The sequence below is a fragment of the Anopheles coustani genome, chromosome 3 (genome assembly GCF_943734705.1).
Source record: "Anopheles coustani chromosome 3, idAnoCousDA_361_x.2, whole genome shotgun sequence".
NCBI classification, from domain to species: domain Eukaryota; kingdom Metazoa; phylum Arthropoda; class Insecta; order Diptera; family Culicidae; genus Anopheles; species Anopheles coustani.
In genome coordinates, this window is record NC_071288.1 from 67,031,532 (window position 1) to 67,052,364 (window position 20,833).

At 43.4% G+C, this 20,833-nt stretch overlaps 1 protein-coding gene across 1 annotated transcript in view; it reads right to left on the reverse strand.

The window, feature by feature from the left end:
• Nucleotides 1-20,833, reverse strand: part of LOC131260807 (uncharacterized) — a 65,212-nt gene that overhangs the window by 42,003 nt on the left and 2,376 nt on the right. The window contains exon 2 of the mRNA XM_058262634.1: nucleotides 5,014-5,102. Coding sequence (XP_058118617.1) covers nucleotides 5,014-5,033 — 20 coding nt within the window. The 5' untranslated portion in view covers nucleotides 5,034-5,102. The remainder of the gene's footprint in view (nucleotides 1-5,013; nucleotides 5,103-20,833) is intronic.

Sequence of the window (20,833 nt, forward strand, 5' to 3'; positions counted from 1 at the left end):
CCAACCGCTTATGAAACCAAAATGAAGCCAAAAATACCAGTAACATAGATATCTAACATGAAACAAATCAGCTGGAGTGAAATATTAAATTAAAACATGCAAGTTGGAGTTGAGAGTCTAGTTGAAATTATGGTTTTAGAATCGTGGACAACAATTTGTAATCCAACATTATAAATTATAAAAAAACAAAACAATAATGTTTACTTCTATATAGCTCTGTTTCACAAGAAGCAAACCGAGGAACCATAACACACGTTAAAAATTGTGAGGAAATATTGTAACTTGAATCGTTGAAAATGTAGATTTTGAAGAAAATTATTATTTTGCATGATAAACGAATACTTGCAATCGAAAGTAAACACCAAACCTCTGAAACTAGTTTAAGCTCCTTGACCAGTGCATCATACGTGAGAGACAAATACTTTGGGATATTATAGATTCATGTGCAAGCAAACTGAACCACCAAATATGAAAAAGTTTATGATAATTTGAAATCGATGTTACAACATATGTTCGAACTGTAACAAATAAATTGCATATACCCTAGACGACTTCTAAGTAACCATTTTCGCGCAAAATCACACATTCTGATATGTTTGTAGCCATACTGAATGTATCCTATTGTACGATCCAAAAACAAAAATCTGAGTGGGATTAATATTTTCCCTCCCCGAGGGAACATGGGCAATTTGAACAAACTTATAAAGTATACTTTTTAGTACATTTAGAATAAAAAAAAATCGTACCTCACTGTGCCATTTAATTATTCAAACAATTCTTTTAAGATTGAGATTCCCTGCTCGCGTGGTTTACGTTGAGGCCGCCGTTGTGCTCACATTTGGCAAGGCGGCTCAATGAGATTTATTTTCGTTGGCGCTAAATGTTAACCTGTTTTGAAACAAGTTTGAAGCGGATCGATGTATTTCTCTGTTCCTCTTTATTTCTTGCTACCCTCCTGCCCTTCCTGCGACGTGGGGACGAAAAACAAACTGGCGCCTCACGTTTCGGAACCAGTTTTGTTTCGCGCGATAAACACCGAGCACCATCGTCTCTCGAGCTAATCTTCGCCGAGTCTTATGATCGCGATCGCTGGTGTTTATTGGTGCGTTAATGATCGGTGCGTACGCGTTCGCAAAAATTACAATTTACACTTGACAATGCACGACCAGCATCGCTGGTCACGGCACGGGATTGAACAGGGCAGTTGCGAATAAGAGACGGACACAGAGTACGCTCTCGTCCATCAACGAGTGGTGCTGTTGGCATTCGAATGTACTATGAAACCAAGCGCACTCGTCGTAAGTATGTCGCACGTACGAAACCCACCCAATGCAAACATACACACAAAGCTCGTGGAGTGCACAAGTGCAAGTGCAACGCCATTGAATGTAGTTCAAGTCGCTTGCCGTGCGCCTTTGCGTGGACGCGATATGTCAACAGTACGGCGTGTGAGGTGCATTTCTTCATTTCCCTTCTAGGCGCGAAATATATCCCCTTGAAACTACGCCAAAGATTTTATAAACGTGGTCAGTTCATTGAATTCTAATAAAAGTAAAAGTAATAAAAGTACGAAAAACACTCAAAACAATTAACCGTAAAACGACTTTAGCAACATTTGTTTCAATATACAAATATTGGATGATTCTTCTTACAGTGTGTGGCTCTTTTCATAAGACAAACTTTAATGATTTAGTATTTTTAATACTGTATAAGAGTATTCCACACTTACGACGCCTAACTGTCACTTTTTTTTTATGATTTAAACATTCTTTTTAACAGATGAATTAAATTATCAGTAAAGGTACTCAACGCTTAACCTCTTAATTTATAAAAACTTAAAAATAACCACAACGCAAAACCTTTCCGCACATTTCCGTTAAACCTAAACATACTTAATTTGGTTCAGAGACCTTTACAACTACATCCATCATCGTCAGAATCAAAAGTAGGATCCTCATTACAAACGCTACGCAAAAAACATGTCTCGAAAAAGCATTTAAAATTATGTTAGCAAATTAGTGACGCCAAAATTTGCGCGTTTGCTTAATTTGTGCCGCGTACAAGGGTAATATATTTAAAAAATCTGACACTTTCTTCTTCAACGAAAAGAGTATGTCCGACGGCATTAACCTTAACAAGCGGCACTTGAACGGTGTACACTTGAACTGAGCCAAACCGGACCATAATTCATTCTGTCACCTTCGAGAGCGTTCATTGAGAACGAGGACCGGCGATGCTTATGTTACTTGCAGCATATGCAGGACCTGTTGCATCGATGCGTGCAAGGAGAGGATATGTAAATCCACAATTCACCCACCGAGAAGTCTCATCAAACGGGGCAAGGCGGCAGAAACACACGCTCAGTGGCAACTGGATCATAAATAATTATTTTTAATGCCTGGCACACCCCATTATGCGGACGCCAAAGCTGCCGGGTCGCAATGTCTCGTGGGGTCTTTACGAGATACGAGATCACGAACACCGCGCGAAAGGCCAACATCGGTGATCCGAAAGGTATTAGGCGGCCGGAAAGAAACTCTAGACCCGTTCGGGATTGATTTACAACCAACTCCTTGGAGCGGGACCGGGTGCTCTAAAGTCAGCCACCGTTCTGCGAACTCGGGAGTGATGGCCGTTCACCTCGATCGACAGAAGTTCGACCACGATCCGATGCGACAGAGAGGTCTCGTTTTTCGGGGAGTGTGATCCAAGACCAACTTCACTCAAGAAATCACTCACCACCGCCACACAACACACGTGCGCACGCACGAACGGTTTTAGCATCGGACCGTTTAAGGGTCATTTGGTCCGAAATGCGGCGTCGTTGCCATCTCCCGGGATGCCGAGGGGTTCGTGTCAGCTTACATCGTATTGTCACCGGAATGCCCTTCGCCAGCGGGGGTAACCGGAGGGAAAGGAAAGTTGGTATTTTTACATCGTCCCCAAAGTGCCGTGAAGCGTGATCTAAGAGCGATCCGTCGTTGGCGCCAGCGTTGGTCCCGTCCCGGGTGGAACTATTATCGCGATTAGGGAGGGAAATCAACGTAGTGAAGGAGAGGGAGAGATATGGTGAGGTGCAGGGAAAAGAGTTCCACAGGAAGACACTTTTCTCACAACAACTTTTTTCAACTTTAAGTCGGGTTGGGATTTGTTAGGTCTGAGGCTTCTCGTGGCGCCTTGTTATTGTGGCAAAGCAACGACGCACCGATAAGCGTGGAAAAATGATAATGAACTACACACCTCGGCGAGTGTTCGACACTAATGAACACCAGATCTTGCCCATTCTTTCCGCCCAACCTTTGGGATTGAACCTTTGGAAGCTCCTCGAGTTCAATTCCAGAGTCCCAATCACCAGATAGACAGTAGGCTTCGTTGTCGACATTATCTTGCTTAAGGTGTGAGATTACCACAACACAGCAAGAAACAAACGCTTTCCTTCACTACACCAATTGGAATGAAAAATATGTAACCATCAGAAGGGAAAACCATCCCCCACGGACTGGGCCAAGGTGAAAGCATCGAAAAGGAAGAGGAAGAAATGTAAACCAACGAAAAACCTCCAACCTGGACAACATACCTGGATGATTGAACCCAGCACCACACCACAATTTGGACCACAAGCCCAACATTGGGCGCCCTGCCAGACACACACACACACACCACGGGGTGGTGGCGCTTTCCACTCGCTTTTCACTTGATTGATGCACCGTGACCCGATTTTCGAGAGTGAGTGAGAACTGGGTCGGTTCGTTTGACTCACGAGATAGCGCGACCCGATCATCGGAGTGTCGTCTTTACCCGACCGGCCAGCCTCTCGGAATAGCCCGGTAGCGCTTGAATTAGCATCGGTTTATGAATTATAAAACCCTCGAAAGAGGTGCACTTTTCGCCTGTCATTCGGTTGGACATTTATTTGTCCAAATAGCGGTTTCGTAATGGGCGGAGCAGATGCTGTCATAATGACGATGTGGTATTTTTGGTTCCGATGAACCTTGATTTCGAAGAGCAGAACCAAGGGCTGTTTTATAGTGTTGGCGTTAATCGGAAAAAAATATTCTAGAACATACCATCGCTTTGATGAAAAATGACTCACTGATCATTTACTAAACCTTTTATATTTCCATCTCACTGGTCAACGAAAACGTCCCAAAATTGGACGAATTTGTACAAATGTGCAGCAACATTTAACTCACTATCATTACCACTTCCTCGTTCACCGTCAGCTTATCGTTGATGATGTAATTTACCAACGGGTGCATTTATGTGTACTTTTTTATCACAATCTCACCAACCGAAAAATATAGACCGCTGTCCGAACGCAAATTATATGCGTATGTCATGCGTTTCAATGTGCGTCGTCGTCGTCTCGACAGCAGGAGGATGGCAAAAAAAGGAACATATTTGATTTGAATCGCGCCACCCTGAAACCCGATAGTCGTGGCGTCAACCCGGAATTCTTTCACCAAAACGTCCACCAGTCCAGAGTTGGAAACCGAAAATGTAAACTGGAAAGACCATCGCTCACAAACATCGAGCTGACCAACAATAAATTAAAAAAGCGACACGCAAGCGATGAATGAAATTGGTGGACATTGGTCGTTTGGCACCAATTACAAATCGTCACTCTGCGAGTTTGTGAGTTTGTTTTATTTTGGATACACGTCATTTTTTGTTCGTCTGTCAAAAGACGCACTATTTGGAGCAATTTTGTATCGAAAAAAATCCGCTCTGTGGACTTGACAACATTTTTATTAAACTTGCCTACAGTTCATGTTTTCATTTGGTGCCAAACTCGATAGTTTTGTTAAATGGTATGTTTGGATTTACCTTTTTTATAATGTTTACCCTAAAACAGAAGCGTTGATAGCGCCAAAAACGCAAAGCAAAACAAGTCTAGGCGGAATCAGCAAAAGTCTTTTGAACCTTAGACATATTATACTACTATCAATCGATCAATTTGCAAAAAAAACATACATAAATAAACACATCTTGCAACTAACGCACTTTACGTACCTTCTTCCCATTGGAGTCATTTATACGTTAAAACATAGTCCTCGTCTAAAATTCTGGTCAGTGCGTTCTCTCTCTGCAGCGTCCTGAATCTGAAACAGAAAAAAATAAATAGAATTAGGCTCGCGTCTCTTCAATCGAAAATAAATGACAGAACCATTATTTTTAAAACGCTTCCCATTTCTTTGATTAAGCTCATCCATTTTCAAGCTTGATCTTAATAATTAAAACTCAATTTAGTACAATAAACGCGAGGGTCGAAACAATTCGCTCTTTGCATATATCTTTGGGTGTCATTAAATATTTATACGTTTATGTTTCCTCTCCATACCTATCAGGTAACTGGGAAAACATCCCCAATCCGAAGTACACTCTCATTTGGCGGTTTTATCCATGAAATCATGAGACTCCCATTAAAAACCATCCATCACCATCACTTGCGTATGACCCACGGAGGTCGTTATCGTAAATAAAACGACTTTCAAAGCAAAAAAAAACAACCAAATCCTGGTGAACACTTTGTGAACTTTCTATTCCATTCGAGGGCGCCGGACCAATTTGCATCGGCGAAGAAAAATTGTTCTTTGGGAACATTTTTCTTCCCCCCACCACATCGAGAGTGCGTGCGACAGAAATTGCTGCCGAGTTCTTGGAATTCTCCAACGCGAAACGCGGCGAATGAACCTTGAGGAAATTGGATACCGCACCGTTCTCTCTGGAGTGCATCGTAAAGCACATCCGTCTTCCGGGAACGACGCGACCGACCGGCTGGCTCTGGCCGGGTGCGTAAATATTCCACGGTCAATCGAAACTTCTTTACGACCGGAATTTCGGCATGTGCTCTCGGGGACAGAATGCTCATCGTAGTCGTCATTTATACGTTAGCATTGGGGGTTCTTTCGAAGCAAATAAAGCAATAAAAACACTCTGCCATGTTAGAGAGAGAGCTAATGAATGCAACTCAATACTTCCCTGGAGTGCGGTCTGCTCTAAATTTGTTTTTCGATAGCTTACTTCACGACATCGTAATTGAGTTGAAATCCCTTATTAAGGCAATTATTTAACGAAACTATGAAATAACTCTGGTCATTTTATGATCTTGCAAACTTAACACTAAAATGTAACTTTTGAAAGAAGTGGATAACTGAAACACTAATTACACATAATTTAATGGTGGAGCTTTGAACATATTATCTGAATAATCCCTGAGTTGCTTCTGACTAAATAAAGAACCTAAATAAATCTGGCAGAACTTCTCAAGTTCTGTGTCTTTAACGAAGACAGTTTTCGTCATACGACCTACAAAGTCGCTAGAAAACAGTTACGTTATTTAATCTCTGTGCAAATCCCGTAACACCACAGTTTGCTAAATTACATTCAACAGTTACCTCCATTTAAGTGACTTCATGTAGCATAACCATAGCGAGCACTCCAACCAACCAGGTCTTGATCTGTTTCCATCGAGATCGTCTCGCAACGATTCTTGAATTCGCTTCCTGGGTAGATTTTGCGCACCATGCACATTCTGTTCCAGTTTTCACTGGCGCGGAAATACAAGACCCACTACTCCCTTCCTCCGGCATCCACCATACGGTGGCCCGCATATGTTTCCATTTTCAATGTTCATGCACCTCCCTCTTATATTTATCTGCAAAGATTTATCCACCAGCTCATCTAAATCTTTCTCCCTCCCAGAACAGAAACTAATCCAACCATCAAAGCTAACCCGGAAGAATTGGCCGCGCGCGGTGGGGTTTTTGACGGTGGTTGACGGTTCCGGTAGCTCTCACACATTAACTTATCTGGATCCATTACACCGTAGTCCGTCGACGGCGACAACCAGCCGGCGATAGGGAAGCCATAACTGTACCGAAATGAACAGTACGACTGTAGTACGAGGTGGAAGAGTCTGCTCCGTCTCGTTGTTGGTTCTTAGGCCGGGCGGTAGCAACCTTCCACAGCTCGAACCGGAACTCTCCGTTAGAGAAACTGTTTCAAGAGCCTCCTCCGGGTCGGTCGGTACGATCGCTTGTAACACCTGTAAGAAAAACATGGCCTTAAAAAAAACAAGAGCTGCCCAGGTGCCGCGCGCGCGACCTTATCAAGATCGGCGGCGGCGGAGTGCTCCTGCGATTGGACCGACGACGAGTTGGAGGTTTGTTGTTGCCGCTGTCTAATGTTTGAAGACATTCACCACCAGTCCGTTACTCCAGGCTTTAGCTACATTAGACATTCCCCGGCGCAAAACGGGCGTGTTTTGGAGTAGATCGTTTTGACGCAAGACACGATTATGAATGGGAATGGAACAGTCTTTGGGGCCGATGTACTATGATCATATGGTAATGGAAGGCGCAAGAGAAGGTTCAATGGCACACACACACACAACCTTGGCTTCTATGCCCTCTTGGAAGCGGATAGAGAGCAACGTGCTGTACACCAACGAGGCAGAAAAAAAAGTGTAAGTTGAGTTCGATGTTCGCTTCCCCACACGTGAACTTGCTTGACCGCACAAAGAAGCTCATCTCCCGTCCCAAAAAACACGCGATTCCTCCGCGCTTGAAACATATCAAGATCGTATCTCCATCGCAAAATCAATTGCTCTCACTTTGGGCCACGATCGAAGACGATAAATTATACACACACACGCACACACGGCACACGGTGGTTCATGAACTATACAGCTCCACCACCGCGGCCAATCTCGAAAGGATCCGCCCAGCAAAAGGGTCACACAAAAGATAACCTCAAAACCATGCGCAAACATACGCAGCGCGTCCAGTGCACGACGATGACCTTTAGGCCGCGAATGGCGAAAGTGGCGACTCATCGGAAATCAAAGACCTGCGCAACTATACGGAGTGCTGTAGCACGTGAACCCTCCACGTCGGAAACCCATCGAACTCCACGCACTGGCGTTGTTGGTGGCTACGCAATGGCGATTCCCTGCCTGCGATCCCGAAACGAAGCAGCAACCGCAAACCATTCGCCATCAACAACAACAGCAACCACAAGCACAATCTTGAACGCTCTTGACTTAATTGTTATTAATAATCGTTACCAATTGATCGCAGCAGCCGTGAAGGCGGTTGGGACGTTACGGAGTCACCGAAGTGCGGCTCATAATGTTGCGCCATATTGACTCACGATGGGAACGCCGAACTGAGGGCGGGTCGTTTCGCAAGCGAAATTTTTAAGATCTTCCGTAGGATCAACGGAGTAATTAGTGGACCTTCCCATCGATTAGTGGAAATTAGTTGAAAGGCACACTTCCACCAAGCTGGTGCTCTACGGTTAAAGACTCCTCCTTGAGATGCAATGAGCAATCAACTCCATGTTGAGATGCCCACTGGTGCAGTTGATAAAGCGCTAGGAAGCGTGTGTTATTTACCTCTATTTTGACAGCTCCTAGATTGAAGGATGGTTCAAGATTCCTGAACGCATCCATCATGGTAATACCAAGCTATACGTAACATGTACTTACTGCACGAACGATCCAGAAATTACCAATTCGCTAAGTGCATAATTGCTACTGTTGCATACACCAACTCACATTTGTGGTGATTGGCTAATGCCTCATTGGCAGCTTGTTAAGACCATGAAAATGTCCCACCCTGTGTTCGAGAAAAACAACCGATTTCTCTCTTCTGCTTGTTGTTGCCGACGATAGGAGACCGATGCATTAGCCGATGGTTGACAATGGTGAAATGTTGGAGTTGGAGTGTAATTTCCAATTAATTACTCCCGCGCCCCGGCCAGCTCTTTGACAAGCGGATGTTGTGTGGTCTGCATTCGTTCGGATCAAATGCTTTCACATTTTGCAATTTCAAGTTTTCCCAACCAAGTACGGACATTTGGAGGAGGAGTGACGGTGTTCGTGTTTTGATTTCATTGGGAAGAGAGTTAATTACTGAGAAATTGTTTGAAACAAAAACAAAATTATCAATGAGTAAATCAACAAGAAAGCAGATAATGACATTGGGACTTTGAAGAACTTTTAATTGGAGATGATTTACACACTTATGAAAATGTGTGATCAAAATTTACCTTTATGCCATCATCAATCATATTTCCTCTAACAGGCATTAACATTAAAACATCAATTACCCGAAAGATTAAATTAGAAAGATATGTTTGACATTGAGGAATACTACAATAGAAAGACATATGTACGTATAACAAGTAATTAGGATAGAGGTAAAATTCAAAACATCAATCTTTATGCGTACAAGTACAAACGTAGAAAGTTGATTTCAATTTTAAACAAATATACCATTCTTCAAAAGAAAGTATGTACTCAAGATAAAGTCGAACTTTAAAGTTGTTAGACTAATTTACCAAACATAAAAACATGTTTTACACGGATTACGATCAAACGTGGATAGTCAAAAGTAATTTTATGTTTTATCGAAAATTATTTGAATAATTAAAAGTGGCGTTTACATCTGCTGTTTGCCTGCTGCAATCCCATTCTCGCCATCCAATCGTTCGTCGAAACTGTAACGAAAGGTCTATAAATAGTAGATTTCTTTTCATTTTCTTGCCCCGCTCAACGAAGGAATATCATGACATAGGATACTGTTGTTGAAATCAGAGTTTCCCTGGCAAGAAAACAAACGCATGCAGCAGCGGCGAGAAAAGGGACATCCAGATGGGTACTTTCGTTTCCGCGTCCACATCAATAACAACGAAGCAAACAAACAAAAACCCTCGGCCACGAAGTTCGCCAAAACATCCGCCCTAATAATCCCAGAGACTCTCCCGAACAAGTGTCGTCGGGTGACTGTTTCTTCGTTTTGGAACTTCATGAGGAATTAATCGTGCAGCTAACCAGTAGTGCAATTTGAAGGCTTCGTTCCAACAATTGTAAGGTACATTGATCGTACCTTGATAGGCATGTTGTTTTAGGGAAAATCGAGATCATACTCTAATACTACGGAACAATCGGAGTAGGATTGGAATTCCAAGATCCGGGGATGCGCGTGTTGATTAAAGGTGCTAAATAAACATAAAAATCAGCCGTATCCCAAACAAACTCTTGAGGGTGTCGGAGAAACAACAACACACCGAACCAGTGACACCAAAGCTGCAACAAAGAAAAAGATGTCAGCGATTGGATACATCGAAGATCCCAGGATCAATCTCATGTCAACATCCCGAGTAGCTTCTTTATTTGTCGTCGATGAGCTTCTATTTCAATCGGGTTACTGCCTGCTGGTTCAAACACATCCATATACGACGGTTTAATGTCAAAGCGTGGATCAAATTACTTCTTCCACCACCTTCACATACCTTCGCGATTTCAGCTGTCGGTAACAATCGCAAGAAGTGAGGCTCCATTCAGCAAAGGAGAGTTTAGCTTACTATCCACAAAGCCTCACTTTTCTTCCTTCACGATTTCCAACGCTGGCGAGAGCCTTCTGCTCATCGGGTTTCCCTCTGATGGCGGAACACAGGCGACCATAGGTGGTGGAGCAGAATGTGTTGAAGTTGGCGAAACTCGATGCAAAACAAAAACAATGGCCTCGCCCAAAGGCGTACCCCGACGTCGTGTGCCACCCCTTCCGGCTTTCATTCCGTGCCAGATTTTGCGCTGAGAACGTGAGTTTACGTTCAAAACTGCAAGCGTGAGAAACATTGACCGAGAAACCGTGGTGTCGTGGTCAATATACAGTACGGCACACCGGTAACGTGTGCCATTTTTCCCAATCCATGCTCTGGGTGGGTGTTGCAAACTTAGGGTAAAGAGATGGAAGGGTGGTTGGAAAGAAGGTCTTAAGGTCCTATAGGATAAGTGTGCTAGGGAGCAGACCACTACGTAGGCAATCGCTGCAGGGAATGTCGAGTGTCTTGTTCTGGTTTATCTCGGAGATTGTATACAAAGAAAGGAGCTTACTACCTCGAGAACCGATGCCAAGGGGAATTAACTCCGGGGGCACACACGCTGTGTTGTCGCCAAGATCTCTCTAAAAGCCATCTGATAGCATGCCAAGCTCCCACTACAGCACACTCAACACAACACAGCACACCGGGAGCCCGAATGGCATGCAAAGTATCTGACCTAACCGCGCGATCCGAGAAAATGTCATCGCTCGCGTCCTAACGGTAAAAGGTTCTAAGGCGCACACATCGGTCGTCCTCCATTCACGCGTTCGCGTTCCGATCCGGTGAAGTGAGAAAATAAAGCACTTAACGATCGTAACGAAATCTCACAAATGGCATACCGCGGGCCCCGGACCCGGGCAGGAGCTACCGTTGATCGGCGTAACGGGGCGTCGGAAATGTATGTAATAGAAGTTGGTGCCGGATTGAAAAAAAACAAACCCCTCTTCGCTCCGCGACCAAAGTGCAATGCTGACAGGCGAAAAGAGATCGCGAAGATCTAACGCACATGCCCCAGGACCCCGCTTCAACCCCCGTGTTGTCTCGTGTCGCCCTCGTCTGGGAGGGAGAGTTTAACGACGCCTCTTTTGGAAGTTATTAACCTACGGTGGAAGAGGTTCAATGTGAGTCAATCTTGATTCCATTAGGTCGCCAAAGACTGGCAAGAAATGAAGCGGCCCTAGGAGTCATTACACTCGGCCGTTTGGAGGAGGGCGTGTAAGTGGAGTATTTGATGAGGGACAGGTATGGAGTGAGGTTAATCCACCCGTTTCATCGGGTAGCATTACAAATTTCAATTGCATCGAGTAAGAAATATTTGCTGGCGTCGTCATACTTTTGAGGTCGAAGATCTTTTTAGAATCTTTGACGTACTCGCTTCAGCAAAAATCATTCAATTCTGTATTTAATGTAATAAACCGAGTACTTCGAAAACCCGAACAACTATACTAGAACTCACCCCATCATCAATGTCTTTGGCCGATTCCTTTCGTTTTTACTCTCCCAAAGACCTATGAACCCTTAGCACTTCATCTCGACTGACAGTACTTTCAAGGCATTTATCCCATCGCGACATCGTTAAGTTGCCTTTTTCACGCACTGAGTCGTAAGGTGTTAGTCTTCTCCGGTTTTTAGTTCCCTTTTTGTTCGTAAACAGCTTCTTTGCTTTGTTTTCCAAATCTCGGTATCCACCAACCTCTTACCCGACGTTCTGATGTCAGTACGACCATGCGACGAAAAACAAATGTACAACGACCATTTTCCGTTTCGGGGTGAAAAAAACTTACGGGGAGATGATATTTGTCAAGCCACCACCACACACACACACTCCACTCCACTCCATTAGCCCCGGATCGGATCCGATTGGATCTGGGCGATATGGTGTGACAAAATAAATGTAACAGGACGGACTCCGGCCTCGGAGAGGAAGATTCCGTGCGGCGGGATGAACGTGCGGTTACTCACCATCACCTAAGTGTCTAGGAATGGACCAAAGTTCCGGAGCGACGACAAGAAAATCCCCTCCCCCAAAGTGAAAGGGAAACGTCCGATTATCCACCCGATGGCGATATGCTGTGCTCGGATGGTGTCGAAAAGCTACCTCTCGAACGAACGAACACATAAAAATCGAGACGGTCGTGAGACCGTGGAGGTTCGGAGGAACGACACCAGCCGGGTGACAGAACAGATTTTATCGAAATCAAAGCCGGTGCCAAAGGTGTTCTATGGTTGTTTTTTTGGTTTTGGTTCACCGGAGGATTTCGGACCGAAAAAAAGCGTAATCCAGCCGGCTATAAACGAGACCATAAAACGCTAGCAGGCTTAAGAGGGAAGGTGTACAATCGAAAAGTCTTTTCTAGAGGTAGTTTACCCGCCTGAAGCTATTTGTCTACGAAACAAACCCTAGAAAATAGGTTCGGTAAGTCCGAATAAAACAGAGAATAGATAAAACCAATCTGTTCTACGACAAATTTGAAAATAAAAGAGTATTCTGTATGGTTTAGCGTGGAATACAGCTTTTTCAATACATGATCCCAGTAATATTTACTTTTCTGTAACAAATATCGTTGAACTAAAGTGAATTTAGGCAATAAAGTTGGTGTTAAATTTGTCTTTTCGTTCACGATGAGTTGTCCTGACGAAATCAAGTACAAAGGAGTATTTCTTTTAGTAATGAGGGAACGCTAACACGCTATTCTTGAACGAGCCTTAAAAATGTTACTTCTTCGTCTGACATTTTAAACTTAAAAGTTGTTTTCCATTTTATACAAAGACAAATAAACATTATTATTTCTCTGCTATTTTAATTCCTTAGATCAGAGGTGCCTTAGCTGTGGTACCCGAACTATTTTGTTCAACTGTTACATATGCTTTTTACATTTCTTTTATGCAATAAAAATATTCAAAAGATTTCTTGAACGCACTTCCAATTTCCTGGCATAAAAATAAAAGAAAGTTAAACAAAAATAAGTGTCGAAACTTGATACGTGAAATATAAATCTAAGGAGAGAAAAATAGAATATGCACAACAATTGTTAAACAAAAAATCCGGAAGAACTTAGTTGATGATTCAATTGCACCGATGTTTGACAGATACGAAACACCAATATGCATTTCTCGAGCAACAAAAATCAAAACTCAACCAACTGAATGTTATGCTAGAGCGGTGTGACTGCATCGTCGTTCGTTCGTTAATTGGTGCAACATGACTAAAACACAACAGCATAGAGCACACACCATGGACACCAGCGGGGTGTATGATGTTTTCGACCGTATTTTGTAACAATCGCGACACGAAATGAGGCCACGTTCCAGTTACGGCCGGAAACCCGGAGACAGTATCTTCGCTCTCGCTGGTACTTGAGTCGGAACTCGGGCTCGAACGGTTTCTGATGCTCAAATTATGAAATCGATGACAATTGTCACGCGGCAAAAGATGCACAGCGAGAACGATAAATCACGAATCGATTGTTGGTTGGATGGCACTGTTTGGGCAATCGAGTGCAGATGCACACCACTCGACAGAGATAGCCAATGGATCTTCAGATGACCCAGAGTGTAGGCTTCGATTACCATATTGCACCATATCCGTTGGGGGCGCCAATAAATTCAAACGAATGTAGGGAAACTCTTGATTGTCTTGTCGATTGGCGTAGGTCCGGGAGCTTCCAGCTCTTCTGTCACTGTTCGATAAGAGCCCCTTCCCTTTCGGTGGTATAATGCGGCATCGTTATCTTTTCCCAACCGGCAATCCCTGAAGAGAGGAACGATATCTTACGCCACCGGCCATTTCTGGACACCTTACCTTACGCCATCATATCCCTGCCCCGATGTGGTTGCTAATGATCGGAAAACGTAGTTCTCCTCCAGCGGTAGGGGACACAACAATCTAGCATTAATCCTTGTTTTCTTACGACACACGTTCCTCACCAGTTCACGCAACAGAGATATGTCAATCAATCAGCCCGGAGCCTCAAGAGGAATCGCTCACCTAGTTTTGTGAGGCGAGCGAGCGACCAAACTAAAAAAAGAGGGGGTCCTCATTGTGGCGCTGTACGCTTCAGGTTCTGCCTCAGTCCAAGCAGCAAGGTGAAGGTGAACGCACATCGGAAGCCCATAAATCAATCAAAATGTCAATGCACCAACAACAAGCAACATTCAGCGTGCGTCCGTCTTTGGGATGGCCGACTGGATCGACGGAGATTCTGATTCCGAACCTCCCGACGGAATGATGATCCATGCGCGTGTACGTTCTAGGCGTGCCGGGCAAACAAGCCGCACGTAGTAGAACGCAAACCCCGACCATCAACCACTTTACTTCACTTCAATGTCTTATTTGTACAGCAACCGCGACCCCGCCGAACACCAACGGAGGGTGGCTTCGGAAAGCCGATGTCCCGGCTATTATAGCGCGGTAGAATACGTATGTCTCCTGAGGTAATGATTATTGTCGAGCCGTTTGCTCCGTTTATCGTTCTCAATCGAGAACGGTCCAATGCGGGAACGGGGAACGTTGTGCGCTGTTGATGAAGATGGAATATCATCCCGAAACAGGTTGATACAACAAAGAGGACCTTTTAGGGTGAGGGATTTGCGTTGGGTTGACTCGTCTGATAGCTTCTCCACAAATTATGTAGTTAAACCGGTAGGAAAACCTGCGCCATAGTTGATTGGGGTTCGGTAAAGTAGGACATCACTTGCGAATCCTTTCTCTGCAATTTGCTATCCTTTCGTTTTTGATCGTTTTCGAATACAAGAAAATCCAAATAAGAGAATGAAACTAAAAATCTCGCTTAATGGTTGACATATGAAGTTCTGAAACATTTATTTTTGCTGTTATATAGAATTGACAAATGTTTTATTGCCATTTTGTTTTCTGATACGTTTCGAAAATAACAAAACAAAACCTGATTCTTACACTTCTTTGAAACAACAACAATATAAGAATAAACCTTCAAATAAGATGACTGATTTCGTCTACATTTTTCAATAAATCTTAATAATAATAATATGCATATTTAATTATTTGTGTAATTTTAAATTATAACTAAAAATGAATGTATCAACCTTGGTGGAACATTAAAATTTGAGAACCTCTGATCATGATCAGAAGATTACGCATCACCAACAGCGCGGACATTCTCTTCTTTTATTGATTTTGACACTACTTTCCTCTAGGAGGATGTAAGTATTATAAACAGCCTGTTCGATAGCTTCGGATCAAATGGAACCACATTTCCAAAGATGGCGCCCTCCGGTGTGCAACAATTGGCTACACGTTAGAAACCAACCCGCGTAAGTGCAGCATCATATCGTGAATTGTTGTAGTGTAGGAAATGCAAAATTATGCACATGCCAGAACAGCGAACCATCGGTGACAAGCTGCGAGGGAAAACGAAACTTATAGACTTCTGGTCCTCCGTTAAGTCAAAGGATTGTCGATGTCTTCCGACCTCGACCACCACAATATATCCCGTAGACGGATGGGCGAACATGAAAAGCGCATAAATGGGAAATGATAATTGAAGCTCCGGGCGCTTCACGGTCCCTGTCAAGCTGGCGACACAGATAGAGGGCTCGGTCCAGAATGACGACGAATATGGCACCGGGCCCGGCCGGAGACCGGACGGAAAATGGTTGCGAAAAGTGCAAGATATCAACATCCATCGCCCGGTATGGGTAAGGATGGAACAAGTTTTCTGATTGGAACAATCGTCCGGCGTGGTCCCTTGTTGTCTGACGACTATGATCGCCTCCCCCCCGCCACCACGCAAACCCGAATGGCGATATCGTTGAATAATTTGTTTCCAGATCCGTATCCGAACCAGAAAGTGGTAGAACTTGATTGGCGACGTGATCGAACCAGAAGAATTGGATAGAAAATAAACAGACAAATAATAAACCAACCTAGTAAAACACCCGTCATCCGTGGGTAGAAGATAACAAATATGAAAAACAAATACTACAAAAGTGGAATAAAATACTGCTCAGGCCAAAGAGGAAAAATAAAATAAAAATGCATGAAAGGAAAAAAATGCAGAAAATAAGAAATAAAAATCCCGCAAAACAAACCCACGAATCAATGGTTCACACAGTTCGCGGCAAAGCAGTGAAACGAATCGAAAACATAATGGCAAAAATAACAAGTGTAGTAACACAGAAAACAAACAGTGCATGAGAAAAGTATGATTAATGAAATAAGGAAGACGATAAGCGCCCCGGAATTGTCGCTGTTTGTCTTCGCTCAACCGGCCGGGACTTCTTCCTTCCTTCCCGTGCCCCCTTTCTCCTTCTTCCAGCCCCTTTCCACCCGGGGGGAAGCCGTTCCGAGCCGGATTTTGCAGAGGCCCGGCATCGTCCCGTGGTCCCATGGTCCCCCGAACGGACGACGGAGATAGAGATAGATGGAATCACCAGGGTGCAGAAGATCGGTTATTTATGATATGTTTGTTTGTGCGTTGGTCCACAAGAAGCGGACGGGATGGATGATAAATTTGCTCATTGTTCTTGCGATGGCTTGCGATTCGTTTCCGAGCGAATCTGGGCGAGTAAAGAAGGTTGCACTGCAACACTGCACCGCCGCAAAGGAGAAGTCCATCCATAATCCAGCGTGTTACCAGGTTCCAGGCGAGTCAAGTCCTCCACTCAGGAGTTCACACACAGCGAGAGTTCGAAAGTTGGTGGAATCGTAGCCGCCGATACTATATTGACACCAGAGGCCGCAAAGTCCAAAACTATTCGCAGACCAGTTTCTATTGCCCCACGGGGAATTTTGTAAACTAATTGCATCAGAATTCAACCATCTGCTTTCTGGAATTTGGAACTACCTTTGAGACATTTTCACCCAGAGACGCCATGAATTAACATCCCGAGTTGTAGCAGTTTCGGTTGTCCATCAATATTTGATGCCCGGTTCGTCCGAAGCAGAGGGAGACGACAACTTGGCCACCGATCGATTCTGTGACGGCATCCATCGATGATGATATAATGAACTACGGAAGCGTTAACGGAGCACTTGAAAGTCTCATCTACGAGCTCCCAGATAGTTATCGTCCAAACTCCACCAAAGCGGCACTTCTGAGTTCCTCTTCTCAACCACCCGGGGATAAGCTTCCTCGAGCAACTTTCAACCTTATCAAATATTTACAATCAAATTATGCCATCCCTGCGGCCCTGATCTGATAGATGCGGTTCGATAATCCGGTGCATCCATCGAGTGCCGGAAAACTCTAACTTTCAATAATGCAGAGTAATGCGCCGCCCTCGCTGGGGAATGGTTGCAATCGATGCATCCACATCGGCTTTGAGGCTTAAGGACTTCGGGATTCCCTCGTTGCACCCGACCAAACCACGTGTAAAATGTAGACCACTACCACCACAACTTCAACCACATTCCAACCTCAAACCAGGCAAAGCTAAGATGGGGTTTTTTGTTACTGAGTTTAACATCCGTAAACTCAAACAACCTGCCAACTGGTCCACATAAAGCTATCACCCGGACAAACACATCGTATCGCTTGCGGCTTCAAACTTTGAGGACAGAACACAACGTGGGAGAGAGGCACAGTTGGCAGCGAACTTTTTAACGAGCGATCAAACTATGATCGTTACGCCCACCGAGAGTTGGCTTGCGAGGGAGTCATAAAAATTGCACGACGCACCGAATAGATTAGTTAAAAAAACGATAAAAAAGTAACTCCACACTATGAATATTACGTTGGTTGCAAAAAATTACCAAGGCAAAAAAGTCAACGAGAACTTTCGACAATAGATTGTTGAACATGGAAAACGTTGTTTGCATACAGTTCTCTTTTTAACAAGGAGTAATTTCGCTTAATTTACATAAAATATACGTAAATTTAATAGAAATGCTACAAGATTTTGTACAAGACATAAAATTTACACGTTTCTAAAGATAAAAATTACATTTAAAAATTACATTAAATATTATGATTTTAAAACACGTTGACTGCCATGGCTAACATCAGTTATAAACAGTTTTTGTCCCATAAATAAATGAAAAATTATAGTAATATTTAATATCAATTCTTTGAAAAGCTTAATCTTTGCATAGCCTTCAAAACCCGTCGGTTTAATAAATGATATAAACTCATTTTATTCAAAAAGATTGTACTAAAAAAGTGTGCTAAAAACGCTTGGCAGGCATCGTGTTAAAATATGATAAGATGATGAGAATATTTTGTTATAATTTTACACGACATCAGCTTCAAAAACAAATTTTAAAATGATTATAGAACCATGTTATGTACGAATTTAAATAGTTGTCCTTATTTTTCAAATTCCAATTGATTATATTGCCCAATTTTGATTATATTGGGCCTAGAAATGTTGTTTTCAATTGTTTGAAATTTAATTATAAAAAATAAAAAATGCATAGTGACCATTACACTCTACTTATTTCTATGTATACTTGATCAACTCTAACTAACTAACAACTCTAACTGTCGTAGCAAAAATACTTGCCAAGTGAAAACAATATTTAAATTAAACATTTTTATTCAAACCAAAACTGAACACAGGGTAGAACTACCAAACTGTTAAAAAAATAAAATGACTTTTACATCCCAACATCCCAAACAAACCGGAAAGAGTGCGTAAATACATTCAGTAAGTTCACGCACCATATTGGAACCCACCTGGTACGCTCTTCGGCGTTTCCTGTTTGCTACACGGACACCGGGTTGTTCCTATTTTTGTTTATGCTCGCCTCTAACCCATTCCGATCCGGGTACGAAACCTCTTAAAACGGAGATGGTAACGCGACCCATGGCAAAAAAAAAACAAATGCATGCGCGAAGGAAACGGCGCGCGAATCGAAAGAAAAAACAAACACGATCGTTCCAATAAGGATTAAGCGGGCTTCAGTCGGCACCGGATCCGGTCTTACCATGCTACCCTACCAACCAACAGAGCATGTGTGTGCATAGCGGGGAGAAGAGGCGAGTTGCAATTGCATTGATCTATATTTAACTACCATGCGATACATGCCGGTGCCGCTGGTTTGGGGTGCGGTGTTATAATGTGAGGCAATTTTATGCATCCTTTTAGTATCGGCGTGCATCGACGTGCCGACCTGCTGCATGCCATTGGTGGTGGTGTTGGAGCGCCATCATGCAACCGAATGGTGCACGCGTCCTACAATGCTGACCTTCCAGAAAACTCGGCTCGCTTTGGCCGGTTAGGTTCGGTTGACTCCTGGTCGAGAAGTCGATGGTTTTTTTATCGATTCCCAACTACAGGAATTTCCCCATGGTCGTCTCCTACCAAGCGGTGCATAAAATGAACCCTCACAACTTCCGCGCAACACCACCAGCGGTGACTCCTTTTGCTGCTCTTTTTGGTTTGAATATCTTATTTACTGATCACGCCATGCATATTAATCGAACCAATGGGATGAAATTATTCTCTCCACCGGAGCCCGAGCCTTGTGCTGACGGTGTTACCAGTTTTTACAGCCTCAAGACCGCTTGCGAACCTCCGTTCCTTCCCGGGAGAAAATCCTCCCGGGACAGGCAGCGATGAAAAATGCAACCATCCGACATTTGCTTCCTGAAAAGCGAAGGTTCACTAACCCGGGCGCCAACAAGCCCCGGGAGCTCGCGGTACAGTTATCTATTAACTTTAAATTAGATTAAAATGCATATATCAATCAACTGACACGTGCATAATGTGCCCGGGACCGGGTGGTGGTGCCAACCCGATCCCTCCCGATTCCCGGTTTTGCGTGAGGAGTTCATTAGAACCGCTATCAAACGCGATGGCGTCGTGAGCTGAGGCGTGAATTTTTACCGGTTAACACGCCGAACGAACGAAAGATGATGACTTTTAGTGCCGAGCGGGATGATGATGGGTGGAAAATGGGACGGCGCGAAGTTGCAGGGGTTTGTCTAGACTTCAATGCACGAGACCCGGACGTAAGGGACGATTTTCCACTCGAATTCACGTGATTTCACTGGGTTATTGAATGGAAGGAGGTTCAATGGGGTTCAATATTCACCTTTAGCTTCCATCAATTTAAACTCATGTGCGCACATGGAAAAGTTCACTGAAATTTAAAACAAAAACACCCACAAGTTAGTATAGAAGTGAAAATTAATTAAGTGAATTAATAAAAAATGGTCAAAGTCGGATTAAGAGCATCGTTAAGCTGATTAAGCTGTATGGATAACCGGTTCATTTAAATTTGTACGTTTCGACACTTTTTTTGACAACTTTGTGTATGACAGATTTGACAATAGATTAATTTTTTTTTTTCATTTTGGGCTTCATTCGGCTTCAAAATCGCACAATTTAAGCAACATGCTTCCAACAAAAATGAATTTCGTATAAATCCAGCTTCAAGTTAAAAGTGATCAAATACGCAAAAGTGAATGGAAATCATGCTTCAGAAAAGCATTTTTGATCACCTCCAAACAAAGCTACG